Source organism: Salmo trutta, chromosome 19 (assembly GCF_901001165.1).
Source record: "Salmo trutta chromosome 19, fSalTru1.1, whole genome shotgun sequence".
In the NCBI taxonomy this organism is placed as follows: domain Eukaryota; kingdom Metazoa; phylum Chordata; class Actinopteri; order Salmoniformes; family Salmonidae; genus Salmo; species Salmo trutta.
The window spans coordinates 2,418,174-2,438,514 of NC_042975.1; the positions used below are offsets into that span (position 1 = coordinate 2,418,174).

The following is a 20,341-nucleotide window of genomic DNA, read 5'->3' on the forward strand; positions in this document are numbered from 1 at the left end:
CTACCCAAATTATTAATATGTATATATGTTTTAAATGGTACCATCTGATTTGCTTAATGTAAGGAATATGAAATGACTTATACTTTTGATACTTAAGTATATTTGAGCAATTACATTTACTTTTGATACTTAAGTATATTTCAAAAATAATAATAATACTTGTATACTTTTACTGACTTTCACTTTTACTTGAGTCATTTTTCTATTTAAGGGTATCTTTACTTTTACTCAAGTATGACAATTCAGTACTTTTTTCCACCACTGACATCATCTTACCAATTATTTCCAAAATACAGTAACGGTATGTTGAATAATAGCTTGTCACGAACACTTAACGGCTTGGCTGATACAGTATGGCAGGAGCAACATGTTTTATTTAACTAGACAAGTCAGTTAAAGAACAAATGGTTATTTCCAGTGACGGCCTACCTGGGAACAGAAAGACAGATGTCCTGGTCCATCACTCTAACCACCAGACTACCTGTCGCCCCGACTAACTAACTCAAACCGGAGTTATTTCCCCGTGTTTATCCATCCTTTTAAATGGTACACCGTAGACAAATGACATTTCGCTACCGGGTTTTTCGTCTCGGTCCTCCAACACAAATAATAATAATAATAACAAAGACGTATTTCTCCTGCCACCGCCCGCAGTACGTTTCAACGTGACGTGACGACACGTTAACCTTAAATCACATTTACACAAAGTTAGGGATAATTAGAAGAAAAGTCACTTAACTGACGGAGGAAAAGTGAATACAGCAACACCAAGATAAACTAATTCAAGAGGAGATTCCATACAGGTAAATTAGTTCCCTTTGAACGTCATATTTTGGTTAAATAATTCAGATTTAATACTAATAAAATAAAATAATTAAAAATAATAATAATTAGATGTGTAGGAAAACAGAAAGACGAAGAAGGCTGTCAGTGACTGTGTGTAAATGTTGTGCTGTGTGGGAAACAAGCCTCACGGTACAGTTGTTCTGGGACTCTCCACTGAGTGCTATCCAATCACAGGGCAGAGGGGGGCTGAACACAGGAAATTAAACCTTTCATAAGTGGTAAATATCACCAAACTCTCAACAGATGTCCGCAGAAATGGTCTGAACATCCAGGACCAGTGGGAAAGGCGCTTTAACATACTTACTCTGAACCAAATGACAATCTAAAAGGTGAGAAATTGACTTATTTTTTGTTGTTGTTGCATGTTCTTAATAATTTACATTACATTTACCCTACTTTATCCTATGAACTTGGTCAGTCAGTGAGCAAAGTGTTGGCATGGTTACACTTTGCTCACCTTTTTTTTTATAGTAGCAGGCTACATCTCATCAGTTCCTGTTTGTGTCAGCTAATCTTGACACATCATAACAGCAAACAGCTCAGACACTAAGCGTACCCCACAAGACATGCCTTCAGAGGTCTCTTTACAGTCCCTTGTCCAGAACAGACTCCGGGAAACGCACAGTACTACACAGTCATGATTACATGGAACTCTATTCCACGTCAGGTAACTCCTGCAAGGAGTAAAATCACATGGGGGGGATAAAACTGCAGACTGTTTAGAGACAGACACTCGCAGACTGTTTAGAGACAGACACACGCAGACTGTTTAGAGACAGACACACGCAGACTGTTTAGAGACAGACACACGCAGACTGTTTAGAGACAGACACTCGCAGACTGTTTAGAGACAGACACTCGCAGACTGTTTAGAGACAGACACTCGCAGACTGTTTAGAGACAGACACTCGCAGACTGTTTAGAGACAGACACTCGCAGACTGTTTAGAGACAGACACTCGCAGACTGTTTAGAGACAGACACACGCAGACTGTTTAGAGACAGACACTCGCAGACTGTTTAGACAGACACTCGCAGACTGTTTAGAGACAGACACACGCAGACTGTTTAGAGACAGACACTCGCAGACTGTTTAGAGACAGACACTCGCAGACGTACTCTACACACATGTAAATGTTCATATTGTTGTATAGTGGTATTACACATCTTGTGTGGTAGATATGTAGTGGTGTAATGATGTACTGATTAAGTTCGTTTTTTGTCTGATGTACTTTTTTTTATTTATTTGATTTAACCTTTATTTAACCAGGAAGGGCTCATTGAGATTTAAAATCTCTTTTTCAAGAGTGTCCTGGCCGAGATGGGCAGCGCCAAGTCTATAAAAATTACAGACAAACAACATGAAAAACTACAAGTAATCTAGTAAAAACCATAGAATTCACAAGAGTATAACAAAATCAAAAACAGCAAATTAAAAACATTGACATGTCAGGGAATCAGTCTCAAGATCCTTCATCAATGATTTAAAAATACCAATCGGGACGAGTTCTTCCAGTTTAAAAGTATTTTGTAAGGCGTTCCAAGACGATGGCGCAGAGTACGTAAAAGCCCTTCTACCAAATTCAGTTCGGACATTTGGAACAGTTAGCAGGATAATGTCCAGCGAACGAAGAGAGTACCCACCACATTTCTGAACAATAAAATGGTAGTAAACCCAAAATGGCTTTGTAAATAAAAGTATACCAGTGACTGAGCCTACGAGTGACTAGAGAAGGCCAGCCAACCCTGGTATATAAAGTGCAGTGGTGCGTAAGGGTTTTGCAGTTTATAATAAATCTCAGAGTGCCATGGTAAAGGGTGTCAATTGATCTCAAACACTGAGCGGAAGCATTCATATATAAAATATCCCCATAGTCTAGTAAAGGCATAAATGTAGCTGATACTAGCCTCCTTCTGGCTTCAAAAGAAAAACAGGCCTTTTTCCTAAAATAAAATCCTAATTTCAGCTTAAATTTTTTGTAAGTTGTTGAATATGCATTTTAAAAGAGATGCCATCATCAATCAAAATTCCAAGATATTTATATGAGGTTACAATCTCATTGCCCTGACAGGTAGTAATAGGTGAAAGGTTCAGAGGTCTATTTCTTGCTTTAGAAAACACCAGTAGTTTAGTTTTGTCAGTATTGAGGATAAGCTTCAATTGACACAAGGTATGTTGAACAGTATAAAAAGCAGTTTGCAAGTTCTGGAAAGCTTTTGTAAGAGATGAGGCATAACAGCATCATCAGCATAAAAATGAAGTAACCAACCACCTTAATGTGGTTGGAATCCAGGAAGAGTTGCTGCTGCCTTGGCAGGAACTAATGGGGATCCATAATAAACCCTAGGAAGAGTAGCTGCTGCCTTGGCAGGAACTAATGGGGATCCATAATAAACCCCAGGAAGAGTAGCTGCAGCCTTGGCCGGAACTAATGGGGATCCATAATAAACCCCAGGAAGAGTAGCTGCTGCCTTGGCAGGAACTAATGGGGATCCATAATAAATCCCAGGAAGAGTAGCTGCTGCCTTGGCAGGAACTAATGGGGATCCATAATAAATCCCAGGAAGAGTAGCTGCTGCCTTGGCAGGAACTAATGGGGATCCATAATAAACCCCAGGAAGAGTAGCTGCTGCCTTGACAGGAACTAATGGGGATCCATAATAAACCCTAGGAAGAGTAGCTGCTGCCTTGGCAGGAACTAATGGGGATCCATAATAAACCCCAGGAAGAGTAGCTGCTGCCTTGGCGGGAACTAATGGGGATCCATAATAAACCCCAGGAAGAGTAGCTGCTGCCTTGGCAGGAACTAATGGGGATCCATAATAAACCCCAGGAAGAGTAGCTGCTGCCTTGACAGGAACTAATGGGGATCCATAATAAACCCCAGGAAGAGTAGCTGCTGCCTTGGCGGGGGGGTCCCTAGTGATTATGTTAAGAAGTTTAATGCTAGCTAGCAACTTACCTTGGCTCCTTGCTGCACTTGCGTAACAGGTGGTCAGACTGCCACGCAGTCTCCTCGTGGAATGCAATGTAATTGTCTAATCACCGTCCAAAAATGCTGATTACCGATTGTTATGAAAACTTAATATCGGCCCTAATTAATCGGCCATGCCGACTAATCGGTCGACCTCTAGTCCACTCCCCTCCCAGGGATCTCTGTCCACTCCCCTCCCAGGGATCTCTGTCCACTCCCCTGGAAGACAAGGTAGAGGAGTTCAGTGGATAGCTAGACAGTTCAGATCATTGAGGGATCTGTCTGTAGTGTCCTCTCCCGTCTCAAGGATCTGTATGTCCACTGAACTCTCCTACCTTGTCTTCCAGGAATCTGTCTGTTTGTCCTCTCCCCTCTCAAGGATCTGTATGTCCACTGAACTCTCCTACCTTGTCTTCCTGGAATCTGTCTGTTTGTCCTCTCCCGTCTCAAGGATCTGTATGTCCACTGAACTCTCCTACCTTGTCTTCCAGGAATCTGTCTGTTTGTCCTCTCCCGTCTCAAGGATCTGTATGTCCACTGAACCTTCCTACCTTGTCTTCCAGGGATCTGTCTTTGAGTCCAATCTCCCCTGGGAAGAATGAAGGGGTTATTTCTGATAGAGCCACTGGTAGCCTTCTATGCTTTCGCCAATTTCCTGGTCTATCCTCTGGTACCGCAGTATGTCTACAGGAGGCTATGGCAGGAGCTAACCAACAGCACCTACCCTGTCTCTGACAACACATCACGGTGCGACCCCTCCAACACCAGCAGCCATGAGGTTAGTTACTGTAGAATCTACCCTGTATCTGACACCACATCCTACCCTGTCTCTGACACCACATCCTACCCTGTCTCTGACACCACATCCTACCCTGTCTCTGACAACACATCCTACCCTCTCTCTGAAACCACATCCAACCCGACTCTGACACCACATCTTACCCTGTCTCTGACACCACATCTTACCCTGTCTCTGACACCACATTCTACCCTGTCTCTGACACCACATTCTACCCTGTCTCTGACACCACATTCTACCCTGTCTCTGACACCACATCCTACCCTGTATCTGACACCACATTCTACCCTGTCTCTGACACCACATCCTACCCTGTTCGGACACCCTATCCTACCCTGTCTCTGACAACACATCCTACCCTGTAACACATCCTGTCTCCACCATGAGGTTAGTTACTGTAGAAACCCTCACCAACAAAACAACATTTACTCTTGTTTTGTTTTACTTGTCATAGCAGACTTTGTAATCAAATTATATTTAGTGTATAGATTCAAATCATTTTTGAAAAAGTAACGGTGGACTGTCATTTCTTGAGCACTGTCTACATTTCTCAATAACATGTCTACTGTCTACATTTATCAATAAAATGTATGTCGATGACGTCTACTGACAGTGCTAGAAGACCCGTTACTATGTCGGTCTCACTATGCAGGAGAAACATATTCCGAGTTGAGAAATATATATATATATATATATATATATATATATATATATATATATATATAATATAATATAATATAATATCTCCATCACGTGATCGTGTCTACCCTGATAGATAAATATATAATATATCCTACTGTTTCCACACTATAAGCTGAGTACTAAGGAAAACCAGGCACCTGAAATCTTAGTCCCCACGGCTGGTACATTTTTGTAATGGGGTAATACCCTAAATGGGGAGGTATGATTCTTTAGCGACACACTGAATCCTATACGTTAGTGTATGAAGCAGGCTTTTTAGGCCTTTTTATAGTAGCAGGTCACTGTAATTGTTAACGTGGTTGTAACTAGGGCTGGTACTCAGCACTCTATTGTCCCTCTAATCACTCTGACATAAATGTAATGGAAAATCTAATCAAACACTTCATGAGATCTCATGTTGCTCAACATTTCTATAGGCAATTGCGCAATAAAAAAATAAAATAAAACATTTTTTTTAATAATAAAATCATTACATGCACAATTGCTTTTGTGGTCACTTTTGATAATGTTGTTTTTCCTGCTAATGGAACATTCATGCTTATATCCTACTACCATGTGTGCATTGCTGCGCTTATAATGTGAGGAAATAGACTAATAGTTTATGAACATTTTAAGCTAAATGTTCTGATCTGTTGCGTCAGCCACATTGCGTAAAAAAAAAACCAGTTTTTTTTTATTCTAGTGGTTGTATTAATTTGGGATCTATCTCATCCCATAATAACATCCCACAACTGTCCCAGATTGTTTGGAATATTTATTTCTCGCATAGACTAGGTGAACTGTTGTACTATGGGGGGGTAGTAGATTGACATAGGCTAATGCTTTTGTTGTTCGTTAGGCCTACTCATCTTGTTGGCTGACATAAAGTAAATGTGGACAGTTGTTCCAATATCTTCAATATTTATAAAAAAAAATATATATATTTCACCTTTATTTAATATGCACCACGGATTAAAGACACGCGCTGTTGCTTCCTCGATGTGTCTGTCTTCACTTGTAGCCTGTGAGAAAGACCCGATCATGTGGTGGAGAGCTGTGTGAGTTAGCGGTGCGAAGGCAGCACTCAGGGAGAAGGGCACAACGGCCATAGATTTTATTTTTTGGGGGGGGGATTTCTTTACGGCCACAAATGGGATGCTGCCGGGAAATTCGAGGCATTATCAAATGCTTGTCAAATTGTCAGTGAGAGACTGAAGTGTGTACAGCCTGCGCACAAAAAAAACAAAGCAGAGCTCATGCCTTTCCAGCGACTTTTTCAAATCATCATCTGAGTCTCATCATGCAGCCTTACAATGTATTAAACATCAACACATACAGCATTTGTAGAACAACTAAAGTTACATTAATAACTCTAAATTAAGCATATAGGAACAGTTATTTCTTTGTTAACCGCTCAACACAGACTAGCCTCATGCTCACTTCCTCAAATCGTTTGGAGGAAAATATGCTGTCTATTTTATTCAGCTTTGTTCAATTGTATTCTTCATACTATAATATAAAATAATACCACGGAATTCTAAACAAATCTTATCTGCTAAATGAACTAGTGTAGTCCACAGCCATATGGCACAGCCACATCAGGACCTGCTAAATGAACTAGTGTAGCCCCACAGCCATATGGCACAGCCACATCAGGACCTAACATAAGGACAACTCAGAGTATGCTATTCAGTTCTTCTGAAAATAGACTACATTTTCTTCATATCATGTTTCTTTAGACCTGTCTAAAATAAATAATGGATTTATTGTGAAGGTGTAGGCTATATTATATTGGATTTATTAGACTTTTTAAAATGTAGATGTTCCAAAGGTCTGCATCAGTGGTTTGTAGGCTGTGTGTGGAGGCCAGGATATGAAATGTGTTTATGTTAATTAACGGTCAATTACCGTGAGACCGACTGTTATTTGCTTGACAATCACCGGCTGATGAAATTTCAATTTTATTTTGTAACCAACTAGGAGGTTACAGTAGCTGGTTGACAGGAGACTGATTAATTACTTGTTCAGGAGATGCCTGCTTGTTCTCGATTTTTTTGAAAGGCAAGAACCACCTGTAGTCTACACCTGTTGTGGGTTAGCTTCCTCCGGCTTGAAACCTAGATTGACATAAATAACATTCTATTTCCATGTCATACTGATCTATAACAGAGCAGAGCATTGCCACATTTCTCCTTTTCACTTTGTGTACTTCCTCTTTTTCATCATGGCCATATAATAGTCTGCAGTCAATCTCTGTGGATGGATAGTGTGTGTTCTGTGTGGAACTGTCTGCCTGTAATATGTTACAGGTCCTTCTGTGTTCTCACGGTTGTGTGTTTTCTCCCATCCATCAGTGACATTATCCATTACCCCGTGTGTTTAACTGATTGTGTTTTCAGCAGAAGCAACATTAATAACTCCACCCTCTTCTCCATGACAACTCCCTTGCTGTTGTTGTTTACGTGTTTGTTTACCTTGTTGTTTTCTGTTTACACCAGGAGGTCCAGAAGGCGGCGTCTCTCTTCTCCCTCTACACCGAGCTCTTCTCCATGATCCCCTCTCTGGCCGTCACCTTCATCCTCGTTGCCTACAGCGACCAGCGCGGACGCAAGATCACCATCATCCTGCCTCTGATTGGCTCTCTGTTCTACGCGCTGTCCTTCCTGGCAGTCTCCTTCTTCGAGCTTAACCTCTATCTCCTCATCGTCGCGTCGTTCGTCAGCGCCCTGTTCGGGGGCTCTGGGACCTTCCTGGGTGGCTGTTTCTCCTACATCGCTGACCTGTGTGAGGACGGACAGCAGAAGACCCTGCGTATGGCCGGGGTGGACATGGTGATCGGCCTGCTGTCTGGAGTGGCCTCTCTCTCTACGGGATACTTCCTCCGAGCAGCAGGCTTCAACTGGCCCTTCTTCACCTCTGCTCTGTTCCTGTGTTTCAACCTGCTCTACGCCGTCTTCGTCCTGGAGGAGACGCTCCAACGACCCCTGGACGGCTCCCTGCGTCGCACCGCCATGCATCAGCTGGCCTACGGGGTCTACCAGCTGTTTGCAGGGGCCAGCAGGAGGCGCCAAGTCCTCCTGATCCTTCTCCTGCTCCTCTTCGGCTCCTTCTCCTTCGCCAACATGGGCGGGCTCTCCATGATCACGCTGTACGAGCTCAACCAGCCGCTGTGCTGGAACGAGATCCTGATTGGCTACGGCTCTGCGCTGTCCATGACGGTGTTCCTGACCAGCTTCGTGGGCGTGACGGTGTTCTCTCGCTGCGGCGTGCCCAACCTCGTCATCATTCTCATAGGGATACTGAGCGTCATGGCGGGTATGACCCTGGTGGCCTTCGCCAAGACCACGCTCATGATGTTCCTGGGTAAGGAATAAGGAGGGTATTCACATGGTAACATGGTCAGGAATAAGGAGGGTATTCACATGGTCAGGAATAAGGAGGGTATTCACATGGTCAGGACTAAGGAGGGTATTCACATGGTCAGGAATAAGGAGGGTATTCACATGGTCAGGAATAAGGAGGGTATTCACATGGTCAGGAATAAGGAGAATATTCACGTGGTCTGGAATAAGGAGGATATTCATGTGGTAACATGGTCAGGAATAAGGAGGGTATTCACTTGGTCAGGAATAAGGAGGGTATTCACATGGTCAGGAATAAGGAGGGTTTCACATGGTCAGGAATAAGGAGGGTTTTCACATGGTAACATGGTCATGCATAAGGAGGGTATTCACATGGTCAGGAATAAGGAGGGTATTCACATGGTCAGGAATAAGGAGGGTTTCACATGGTCAGGAATAAGGAGGGTTTTCACATGGTAACATGGTCATGCATAAGGAGGGTTTTCACATGGTCAGGAATAAGGAGGGTATTCACATGGTCAGGAATAAGGAGGGTATTCACATGGTCAGGAATAAGGAGGGTATTCACATGGTCAGGAATAAGGAGGGTATTCACATGGTCAGGAATAAGGAGGGTTTTCACACGGTAACATGGTCATGCATAAGGAGGGTATTCACATGGTCAGGAATAAGGAGGGTATTCACATGGTCAGGAATAAGGAGGGTATTCACATGGTCAGGAATAAGGAGGGTATTCACATGGTCAGGAATAAGGAGGGTATTCACATGGTCAGGAATAAGGAGGGTATTCACATGGTCAGGAATAAGGAGGGTATTCACATGGGTAACATTCTATCCTCTGACAGGTGTCTGGGTTCCAGCTCTGCTTGACCCAATTTTTGTTGGTGCGCATGTAACCGATGTGAAATGGCTAGTTAGTTAGCGGGGGTGCGCGCTAATAGCGTTTCAATCAGTGACGTCACTCGCTCTGAGACTTGAAGTAGGGTTTCCCCTTGCTCTGCGAGGGCCGCGGCTTTTGTGGCGCGATGGGTAACGATGCTTCGTGGGGTGTCAGTTGTTGATGTGTGCAGAGGGTCCCTGGTTCGAGCCCAGGTTGGGGCGAAGAGAGGGACAAAACCTACACTGTTACACGCACAGTACGATTTTTGACAGTTCCTGGTTCTACCGGGGATGAGGTCTTCTATGATAGGGGTCGTTCCCCTGGGACTATAATTGATATATTCTATGATAGGGGTCGTTCCCCTGGGACTATAATTGATATCTTCTATGATAGGGGTCGTTCCCCTGGGACTATAATTGATATCAGGGCTCCCTCAATCCCTCCAGGGCTCCCTCAATCCCTCCAGTCTCCAGGGCTCCCTCAATCCCTCCAGGGCTCCCTCAATCCCTCCAGGGCTCCCTCAATCCCTCCAGGGCTCCCTCAATCCCTCCAGGGCCCCCTCAATCCCTCCAGGGCCCCCTCAATCCCTCCAGGGCTCCCTCAATCCCTCCAGGGCTCCCTCAATCCCTCCAGGGCTCCCTCAATCCCTCCAGGGCTCCCTCAATCCCTCCAGGCAATCCCTCCAGGGCTCCCTCAATCCCTCCAGGGCTCCCTCAATCCCTCCAGGGCTCCCTTAATCCCTCCAGGGCTCCCTCAATCCCTCCAGTCTCCAGGGCTCCCTCAATCCCTCCAGGGCTCCCTCAATCCCTCCAGGGCTCCCTCAATCCCTCCAGGGCCCTCAATCCCTCCAGGGCCCTCAATCCCTCCAGTCTCCAGGGCCCCCTCAATCCCTCCAGTCTCCAGGGCTCCCTCAATCCCTCTCTGAGGCGACCGTATAGGTGCCAAGATAAAAGGACTCCATTTGTTTCTACTGGAGTTTATCGAACTGGGACGCACATTCTCTACGTTAAAAGTCTACCTGGCTGCGATCTCAGCATGTTATAGTAGAGTTGACGCAGCCTCACCGGAGGGTCCTGGGGGACGTGGTTCCTGAAAGGTGTACGTCTTGTCAGGGGCCGGTTTCTAGAACCTATTGAGCCCACGTGGGTCTTGGTGCTGGTTTTGGAGGCACTGTGTGCGGCCACCTTTTGAGCCTCTGGAGTTAGTGGATCTGAAAAACCTCTCCTACAGAACCTCGCTGCTCATGGCTTTGGGTTCGGCTAAACTTGTTGGAGAACTCAACACGCTGCCTGTACACCCTTCCTGTAAGTCATGGCTAAGCAGTGTCTCTCCCATTGGATTGTGGAGGCCATCTCCCTGCCATATAGCAGCAGGGGGTAAGGGTTACCTAGCGGTGAACCAGCCAGGGGTCTGGCAGCGTCTTGGGCATTGTTTAAAGGGTTGACTATAGGAGATATTTGGGCTATGGAGAGCTGGACATCACCGTTGACCCTCACTGGTATGAGGTTTTATTGGTTGGATGGTACCGCTCCCAGTTTAACCCACAGGATACTGATGGACAGGGGAGGGTCTCCCAGTATAGTCTACAGGGGAGGGTCTCCCAGTATAGTCTACAGGGGAGGGTCTCCCAGTATAGTCTACAGGGGAGGGTCTCCCAGTATAGTCTACAGGGGAGGGTCTCCCAGTATAGTCTACAGGGGAGGGTCTCCCAGTATAGTCTATAGGGGAGGGTCTCCCAGTATAGTCCACAGGGGACAGGGGGAGGGTCTCCCAGTATAGTTCACAGGGGAGGGTCTCCCAGTACAGCGGACAGGGGAGGGTCTCCCAGTACAGGGGACAGGGGAGGGTCTCCCAGTATAGTCTACAGGGGAGGGTCTCCCAGTATAGGGGACAGGGGAGGGTCTCCCAGTATAGTCTACAGGGGAGGGTCTCCCAGTATAGTCTACAGGGGACAGGGGAGGGTCTCCCAGTATAGTCCACAGGGGACAGGGGAGGGTCTCCCAGTATAGTCCACAGGGGACAGGGGAGGGTCTCCCAGTATAGTCCACAGGGGAGGGTCTCCCAGTATAGTCCACAGGGGATGGTCTCCCAGTATAGTCCACAGGGGAGGGTCTCCCAGTATAGTCTACAGGGGAGGGTCTCCCAGTATAGTCTACAGGGGAGGGTCTCCCAGTATAGCCTACAGGGGAGGATCTCCCAGTATAGCCTACAGGGGAGGGTCTCCCAGTATAGCCTACAGGGGAGGGTCTCCCAGTATAGCCTACAGGGGAGGGTCTCCCAGTATAGCCTACAGGGGAGGGTCTCCCAGTATAGCCTACAGGGGAGGGTCTCCCAGTATAGTCTACAGGGGAGGGTCTCCCAGTATAGTCTACAGGGGAGGGTCTCCCAGTATAGCCTACAGGGGAGGGTCTCCCAGTATAGCCTACAGGGGAGGGTCTCCCAGTATAGCCTACAGGGGAGGGTCTCCCAGTATAGCCTACAGGGGAGGGTCTCCCAGTATAGTCTACAGGGGAGGGTCTCTCAGTATAGTCTACAGGGGAGGGTCTCCCAGTATAGTCCACAGGGAGGTGTTGGCTTTGGGGATGACCAGTGGGTGTTGCTATGGTGACCAGTGAGATATACCAGCTGGAGCGCGTGCTACGGGCGGGTGTTGCTATGGTGACCAGTGAACTGAGATAAGGCTTATAGATGACCTGGAGCCAGTGTGTTTGGTCATGAATATGAAGCGAATGCCAGCCAACGAGTGCATACAGGTCGCAGTGGTGGGTTGTATATGGGGCTTTGGTGACAAAACGGATGGCACTGTGATAGACTGCATCCAATTTGCTGAGTAGAGTGTTGGAGGCTATTTTGTAAATGACATCGCCGAAGTCGAGGATCGGTAGGATGGTCAGTTTTACGAGGGTATGTTTGGCAGCATGAGTGAAGGATGCTTTGTTGCGAAATAGGAAGCCGATTCTAGATTTAATTTTGGATTGGAGATGCTTAATGTGAGTCTGGAAGGAGAGTTTACAGTCTAGCCAGACACCTAGGTATTTGTAGATGTCCACATATTCTAAGTGGACGGGCGGGCAGGTGCAGGCAGCGATCGGTTGAAGAGCATGCATTTAGTTTTACTAGCGTTGAAGAGCAGTTGGAGGCCACGGAAGGAGAGTTGTATGACATTGAAGCTCGTCAGGAGGGTTGTTAACAAAGAAGGGCCAGATGTATACAGAATGGTGTCGTCTGCGTAGAGGTGGATCAAGGAATCACCTGCAGCGAGAGCGACATCATTGATGTACACAGACAAAAGAGTCGGCCTGAGAATTGAACCCTGTGGCACCCCATAGAGACTACCAGAGGTCCGGATTTGACACACTGAACTGAATGATGTGCAGCCTGAATAGGACGATTTACTTGGCACCGTTCTGGGGCTGTTTTATTTGATTATGGCTGTGAAATCTGATTTAATGACGTTTTCAATGATCTTTGTAATACATGAATTACCACAAAGGTTTAGCCAACAGTTCTGTCAATCAGGTCTCTATCTAGCTCCTTTCCAAAAGGGACAACAAACAAAAATGACATAACCTGATGCTGTTCAGATATGGATGGAGAACCTAGTGAGTCAATGATGTGATGTAAGCCCTCTCTGTCCCTGGCTCTGTCCCCCTCTCTTTCTCTGTCCCTCTATCTGTCCCCCTCTCTCTCTGTCCCCCTCTCTCTCTCTCTCTCTCTCTCTCTGTCCCTCTCTCTCTCTCTCTCTCTCTGTCCCCCTCTCTCTCTCTCTCTCTCTCTCTCTCTCTCTCTCTCTCTCTCTCTCTCTCTCTCTCTCTGTCCCTCTCTCTCTCTCTGTCCCTCTCTCTCTCTCTCTCTCTGTCCCCCCTCTCTCTCTCTCTCTGTCCCCCTCTCTCTCTCTCTCTCTCTCTCTCTCTCTCTCTCTGTCTCTCTCTCTCTGTCCCCCTCTCTCTCTCTCTGTCCCTCTGAATTCAATTCAATAAATTCTTTGACATGAATGGAGGGTTTGCCATGGTTTCCACTGTTGCCAAAGAAATTTATAGGAAATATTACAAAAATGAACAATATGTTTGAGCAACAATATTACTTAAAATTAACAACAACAAAAATCATACATGGGATAACAATGTTATAAAAATTAAAACTAACAAGTAACAATTCAGGAATAAAATCTACAAGTAAATCTGTCATGTTTGTTCTTCTCAGTCAGGCTTCCAATGCTTCTGTCCATCATGCCATTCCCTGTGCTGAGATCCATGATGTCGAAGATCGTGTCAAAGACCGAGCAGGGTGAGTTTTTAGTTCAGTTTCTTTGACTAAACTAATGCTTTAAAACCCGATTTTTAAAAAAAGCACATCCGTTAATAAAGTTATTGAGAATGAAACATACAGATTTATTTAGACTTATTTCCATGCCTTTCAGCAACTACTCTTCCTGGGGTTTATTATGGATCCCCATTAGTTCCTGCCAAGGCAGCAGCTACTCTTCCTGGGGTTTATTATGGATCCCCATTAGTTCCTACCAAGGCAGCAGCTACTCTTCCTGGGGTTTATTATGGATCCCCATTAGTTCCTGCCAAGGCAGCAGCTACTCTTCCTGGGGTTTATTATGGATCCCCATTAGTTCCTGCCAAGGCAGCAGCTACTCTTCCTGGGGTTTATTATGGATCCCCATTAGTTCCTGTCAAGGCAGCAGCTACTCTTCCTGGGGTTTATTATGGATCCCCATTAGTTCCTGCCAAGGCGGCAGCTACTCTTCCTGGGGTTTATTATGGATCCCCATTAGTTCCTGCCAAGGCAGCAGCTACTCTTCCTGGGGTCCAGCAAAATTAAGTTAGTTATACAATGTATATGTTATCATGTTGCCATGTGTCTGCGCCTGTGTTTGTCCATTCCTGACCCGTGGTTTGTTTAAACAGAGAACGTTCTAGACCACAGAGTAGGACCCTTGTCCGACCAGAGAGCCATGTCTGAAGTGCTCTTCTTTTCAAGCCGTCCTCTCCTACACGGACACTTGACTAAACGATGTGGAATGCAAAGCAACCGTTCTGTCCTGGACCTACATAACAGGAGATGTACCCTGCTCTTTCTGTCTCAACGTTAGGCTGCAGTGTTGTCATGGAGACCGTCTCAACGTTAGGCTGATGTGTTGTCATGGAGACTGTCTCAACGTTAGGCTGATGTGTTGTAATGGAGACCGTCTCAACGTTAGGCTGATGTGTTGTCATGGAGACCGTCTCAACGTTAGGCTGAAGTGTTGTCATGGAGACTGTCTCAACGTTAGGCTGAAGTGTTGTCATGGAGACTGTCTCAACGTTAGGCTAAAGTGTTGTCATGGAGACTGTCTCAACGTCAGGCTAAAGTGTTGTCATGGAGACTGTCTCAACGTTAGGCTAAAGTGTTGTCATGGAGACTGTCTCAACGTTAGGCTGAAGTGTTGTCATGGAGACTGTCTCAACGTTAGGCTGAAGTGTTGTCATGTAGGAACTTTTTCAGCACTTCTGCGGGGCAGTGATGCTTAACCTACGGTATGTGGTTTGAACCAATTTACCTGACCGTGTATTCTCTCTCTCTCTCTCTCTCTCTCTCTCTCTCTCTCTCTCTCTGTCTCTCTCTGTCTGTCTGTCTGTCTCTGTCTCTGTCTCTCTCTCTGTCTCTGTCTGTCTGTCTGTCTCTGTCTCTCTCTCTGTCTCTCTCTCTGTCTCTCTCTCTGTCTCTCTCTCTGTCTCTCTCTCTCTCTCGTGTGTGTGTAGGAGCATTGTTTGCGTGCTTGGCTTGCCTGGACAGTGTGAACAGCAGTGTGGCGATATCTGTGTTCAGTAGTCTCTACGCTGCCACGGTAACCTGGTACCCTGGATTCTGCTTCCTGTTGTCTGCTGGACTCTGTGTCATCCCATTGGCCCTGCTAGTGTGAGTATTATATACTACTACTAATATACATCTAATAATATACTTCCTACTACTACTAATATACTACTACTAAGACTAATATACTACTACTACTACTACTACTAATATACTACTACTAAGATGACTCTGTCATCCCCTTGGCCCTGCTAGTGTGAGTATTATATACTACTACTAATATACCAGTGTGAGTACCCTACGTAGTCTCGTCCCTATGACCCAGTGTGAGTACTCTACGTTGTCCTACGGCCCAGTGTGAGTACCCTACGTAGTCTCGTCCCTATGACCCAGTGTGAGTACTCTACGTAGTCCTACGGCCCAGTGTGAGTACTCTACGTTGTCCTACGGCCCAGTGTGAGTACTCTATGTTGTCGACCCAGTGTGAGTACACTACGTTGTCTCGTCCCTATGACCCAGTGTGAGTACTCTACGTTGTCCTACGGCCCAGTGTGAGTACTCTACGTTGTCCTACGGCCCAGTGTGAGTACTCTACGTTGTCCTACGGCCCAGTGTGAGTACTCTACGTTGTCCTACGGCCCAGTGTGAGTACTCTACGTTGTCCTACGGCCCAGTGTGAGTACTCCTGGGTGTGAAAAGGAGGTGAGTATCTGCAGTGTGATATCAGTCCACGGGCCAACAAAGATTTTGTCCATTGTGGCAAAGGTTTGATGTTATTAAATTGGGACCTTAACTCTTGGCCTACAATTTACATGCCCAAGTGGAAATCTAATTAACGTCATAAAAGCATCTCCATCAAAATGTGTCTGTTTTTTTAAACTGGAGATTCTGTGTTTGTTGTTACTGGGCTCTGCCTCAATCCATCACAACCGCCGATATTGCCCTTCTCCATCTGAGGTGAAAGGTGACAGAACTAGAGAGGTGTTGGTCAGACCAGGATACATCCCATGTGTATGTGACTGCGTGTGAGTGTGAGAGTACTTGTGTGTTTGTGAGACAAATGGTGCATCTCAAACTTCTCTCCTCTCTTTCATCTGTACTGAAATAGGAAGAAAAAAACATGCCTGCTGAAAGCAGTGGCCTTGTGGTTAGTGTCCAACCTAAGATTGGAAGGTTAAGAGATCGATCTCCGGCCGAGTCATACCAAATACTGTTAAAATTGGACCTGATGCATCTCTGCTTGACACTCAGCATTAAGGAGAATAAATTGGGGTGTAAGGCCCTGCGATAGACTAGCGTCCTGTCCAGAGAGTGTACTTGTACATCAAGCTGCCTCACGCTACAGAACCAGGAGATTCAGCCTGAACGCAGTTCCCAGTAGAGAACAAGAGGAAGATACTGGACACGTGATGATGATGATGTCAGTCTGGAAGAGGAAGGACGATACTGGACACGTGATGATGATGATGATGTCAGTCTGGAAGAGGAAGGACGATACTGGACACGTGATGATGAGGTGTATCACATGACCTTTCCCTGGGTGATTTAAGATCACTTTATTTGTCAGCTGTAAACAAGGTCCAACCGAAATTGGTCTTCCACTTAATCCCAACCCCTCCGAAAGGACGAACAGGCTGGAGAGGCCCGTGGAGCAGTTGCCCTGGGGTGGGGGGGGTTAAGTGCTTTGCTCAAGGGCACAACGGTAGGCAACGTCCTCTAGGATTTGATACCAGCAACCCTACTGTTTCCAGCTCACTTCCCGACAGATTTTTTTCCCCGTCAGACCCAAGATTTTAAACTGGCATCCCAGCAATTGCTGACTCACCTCTCTAACAACTAGGCTACCTTCTGCCCCATGATGTTATTCAGTCAACCACATGACGACACGGACTCACTGACTCATATCAGCTTCAGTTTCCTTATCGAGGGCTGGCTGTTGTTGTGAGTTGTTACACAGGTATGTCTTTGTAGGCGTTTCATTGGACGGGTATGTCTTTGTAGGCGTTTCATTGGACGGGTATGTCTTTGTAGGCGTTTCATTGGACGGGTATGTCTTTGTAGGCGTTTCATTGGACAGGTGTTATGATACTGTTGTTTTGGTTACGGTTGTGGCTAGATGGAGTGGGCCTACAGCGCAATCTAGTGGTCGCGTCAGTGACAACTGTAGCATTATAGCTAAGCCTAACTCTTTTCATAACTTTAACCTCGCTCTCTCGACCTGCCGTGCTGGCTCTCCCATCCTGCCGCGCTGGCTCTCCCATCCTGCCGCGCTGGCTCTCCCATCCTGCCGCGCTGGCTCTCCCATCCTGCCGCGCTGGCTCTCCCATCCTGCCGCGCTGGCTCTCCCATCCTGCTGGCTCTCCCGTCCCTGTCCATTGTGGCAGCCCCCCCTCTCCAACAGTTTCTCTGGCTGTCTGGAACCACTGCTGACTCACCTAGTGTGCATCTCTATAACTTTTAAGAGGTTTCTCCTCCTTGTCTCCTTTCTTTCATCTGCACTGAATTAAAAGCCCCGGATAGTTGAAAACTATAAACTGTAATCCACAGGGAATCTGCCTTTTCACCTGTCCAGTTTTATAATGTCAGACTCTGTGCAGGTCAAAGGATGTAGTGAGAGACTGGAGGCAGGACTCCCTGTTTCTCTCTCACTCTGTCAATCTCTCTGTCTCGCTCTCTGTCTCTCTCCCTGTCTCTCTCAATCTCCCTGTCTCCCTCTCTCTCTGTCTCTCTCAATCTCTGTCTCCCTCTTGCTCTCTCTCTATTTCAATCTCTGTCTCCCTCTCGCTCTCTCTCTGTCTCTCTCAATCTCTCCCCGTCTCTCTCCCTCTCTCTGGCTCGTTCTCTTGCTCTTTCTGTGACCTACAGGAGTGTGGGGCTGCTGGGGGTGGATGAAAGTAAGGAGGCAGAGGTCCTCATCCCAGAAGAGGAAGTCCTGGCTGGAGACGATGACCCTCTCCTCACCTGAGTCTGGTGAGGCAAGACTAGAAACTTTGTCCTGGTGCTCTTTAATTTGTTCTCTCTCTCTCTTTCTCTTCCTCTGCGGGAGTCTGTTCTGGCGCCTACTGTAGATCTATACTTAATCTGTGTTTTGGGAAATCGGCCCATGGTGGCATATGGTTGGACGAACAGAGCTGGACTCGTAAACCAATCAGCAGACTAGGACTCTGAGAGATCGATTACCTCAGTTGAATTGTTCTGATATATAAAGTCAGATTTTCATTTCAGGGTAAATAGTGAAGTCTTCAGTAACATAATATAAAGCGGTTTTGTCAGAGCTCAGAACTGTTTCCTTCAAACTGGTCACGTTTTATCCATACACACGTTATATTTCTGCCGTCCTTAATAATAATAATAATAATAATAATAATAATGTAGGATGTAAAAATGTATGTCTCAATGTGTGCTATGATTAATGCAGTCAGTCCAATTCATCTTTTTTTATTTACAGGGTTGCAGGTAGCGGTCGGGCCAGTAACCAAAAGGTCCTTGGTTCAAATCATCGAGCCGACAAGGTGGAAAAATCTGTTTTGAATGTTCCCTTGAGTTGCTCTGAATAAGACGGTCTGCTGAATGAGCTGTGTTTTGGTGGGTGTCGGTATCACAGGTGTTGCTTTTTGGTTTGATTTCCCCGTAGCCTCTAAACTCAGCGTCAATTTCTCTGTAAAGTAAGACCGCGTTTCTTTTTTAATTAAACACACAGCCCAATTCTTCTGATCACTCACGGTTGGAATAATTAGTCGATGTTTTAACGTTGTACACGATTCAATTATTCACGTTGTTGCAAAAAAAAAAAAAAAACAAAGAAAAAAGGAGGAAATAAACTAATTGATTTTCCAAAATGTTTTTAAGTAGCTAATGACTAGAAGCCTCTGAAGGGAAATGAATTACCGGCTAGATATCGAACAGAATGACTGTAATAGCAGACAGAGGTAGTCTACCTCATCACAGATCGGTACTGACTGTATGTCACGTCGTGTGTATGTTCTATTTCACCCGTTTTATTCCTGGTCTCACGTCTGTTGGTGTTGTCGTTACATGACAAGGAGAGACGGCTCAAACTGACAGGCTACAACTCATTTAGCACTTTCTCAATGACTGCCTTACACAAACATGATAGACTGATGTACAGACGCTCAAGGAAATGCACTTTCTGTCTGAACTATGTCACGACTTGTTCGTTTCCCCAGTGATCAAAACTGGTTGGAAAGACGTCATTTCAATGGTAACTGGTTGGAATTACATGTTTTTTCAACCAGTGTTGCTCTCTGGGCCCTAGACCAGTTCAGGGCTCTTGGTGTCGTTGTCGTCATGTCACAAACAGATCAGGATAACAACTTTATGTTGGTTGATACACTTCAACTACACTGTTACAGTAGGTTACCTCCACTTTAATGATTGATTAACCCCAACGATCAATAACTCAGAACTGATCATGTAAAAAAACAACATAGTCACATGGATGTGAAGGACAGTATTGCGAAAATACTACTTTAGGGGAAAATGTAAAAATAAAAAGTTGTATTTTGAACCATTGGATGGTGCTGTTATTTTCACAATAATTTACGACTGCTACAAATGTTTGTAATTGTAAAAAATATAAAATAAAATACAAAAAATAAATTGGTATAAAATGTGTGACGTAATTTATGAAACTCTTTTTTTTCCTACGTTTTCTGACAACTAAACATTGAAGTGGCTGGATTGTGTTATTTGCTGTCATTGGTTTCTAGAAAAGCAAAACGTGTGTAATTCCTATAGTGGCCACCAGGGGTCAATATTGTTTTAGGATGAAACTCCAACCAAGTGATGTATTAAATCCCTAGATAGCAATGTTATGTATTGACCATTGAGAGACTTTTGTTGACACTGGTCGGCCATATTGGCACTCCCCTGTAGGAGCAGTCCTCCATATATGGAATTAAACAGTATTTCAATTAAATGTTTCACGGACAAAATTACATGTATTTTTGTTGTTGTTTATATATTTTTAGATCACA

At 45.4% G+C, this 20,341-nt stretch overlaps 1 protein-coding gene across 2 annotated transcripts; it reads left to right on the forward strand.

Annotated features, from left to right (window-relative positions):
- Positions 1-416: 416 nt before the first annotated feature.
- LOC115153813 (solute carrier family 46 member 3) lies at positions 417-19,984 on the forward strand. Of its 2 annotated transcripts, none has more exons than XM_029699407.1 (8): positions 417-803; positions 1,090-1,175; positions 4,384-4,598; positions 7,799-8,663; positions 13,746-13,829; positions 15,293-15,449; positions 18,210-18,314; positions 18,793-19,984. In XM_029699407.1, exons 3-7 carry the CDS (start codon positions 4,419-4,421, stop codon positions 18,307-18,309), a joined length of 1,386 nt encoding a protein of 461 aa, XP_029555267.1. In that variant the 5' UTR covers positions 417-803; positions 1,090-1,175; positions 4,384-4,418; the 3' UTR covers positions 18,310-18,314; positions 18,793-19,984. The 2 variants fall into 2 exon arrangements, with proteins under 2 accessions (XP_029555267.1, XP_029555268.1); XM_029699408.1 differs by having other exon boundaries at positions 4,500-4,598.
- The last annotated feature ends 357 nt before the right edge of the window (positions 19,985-20,341 follow it).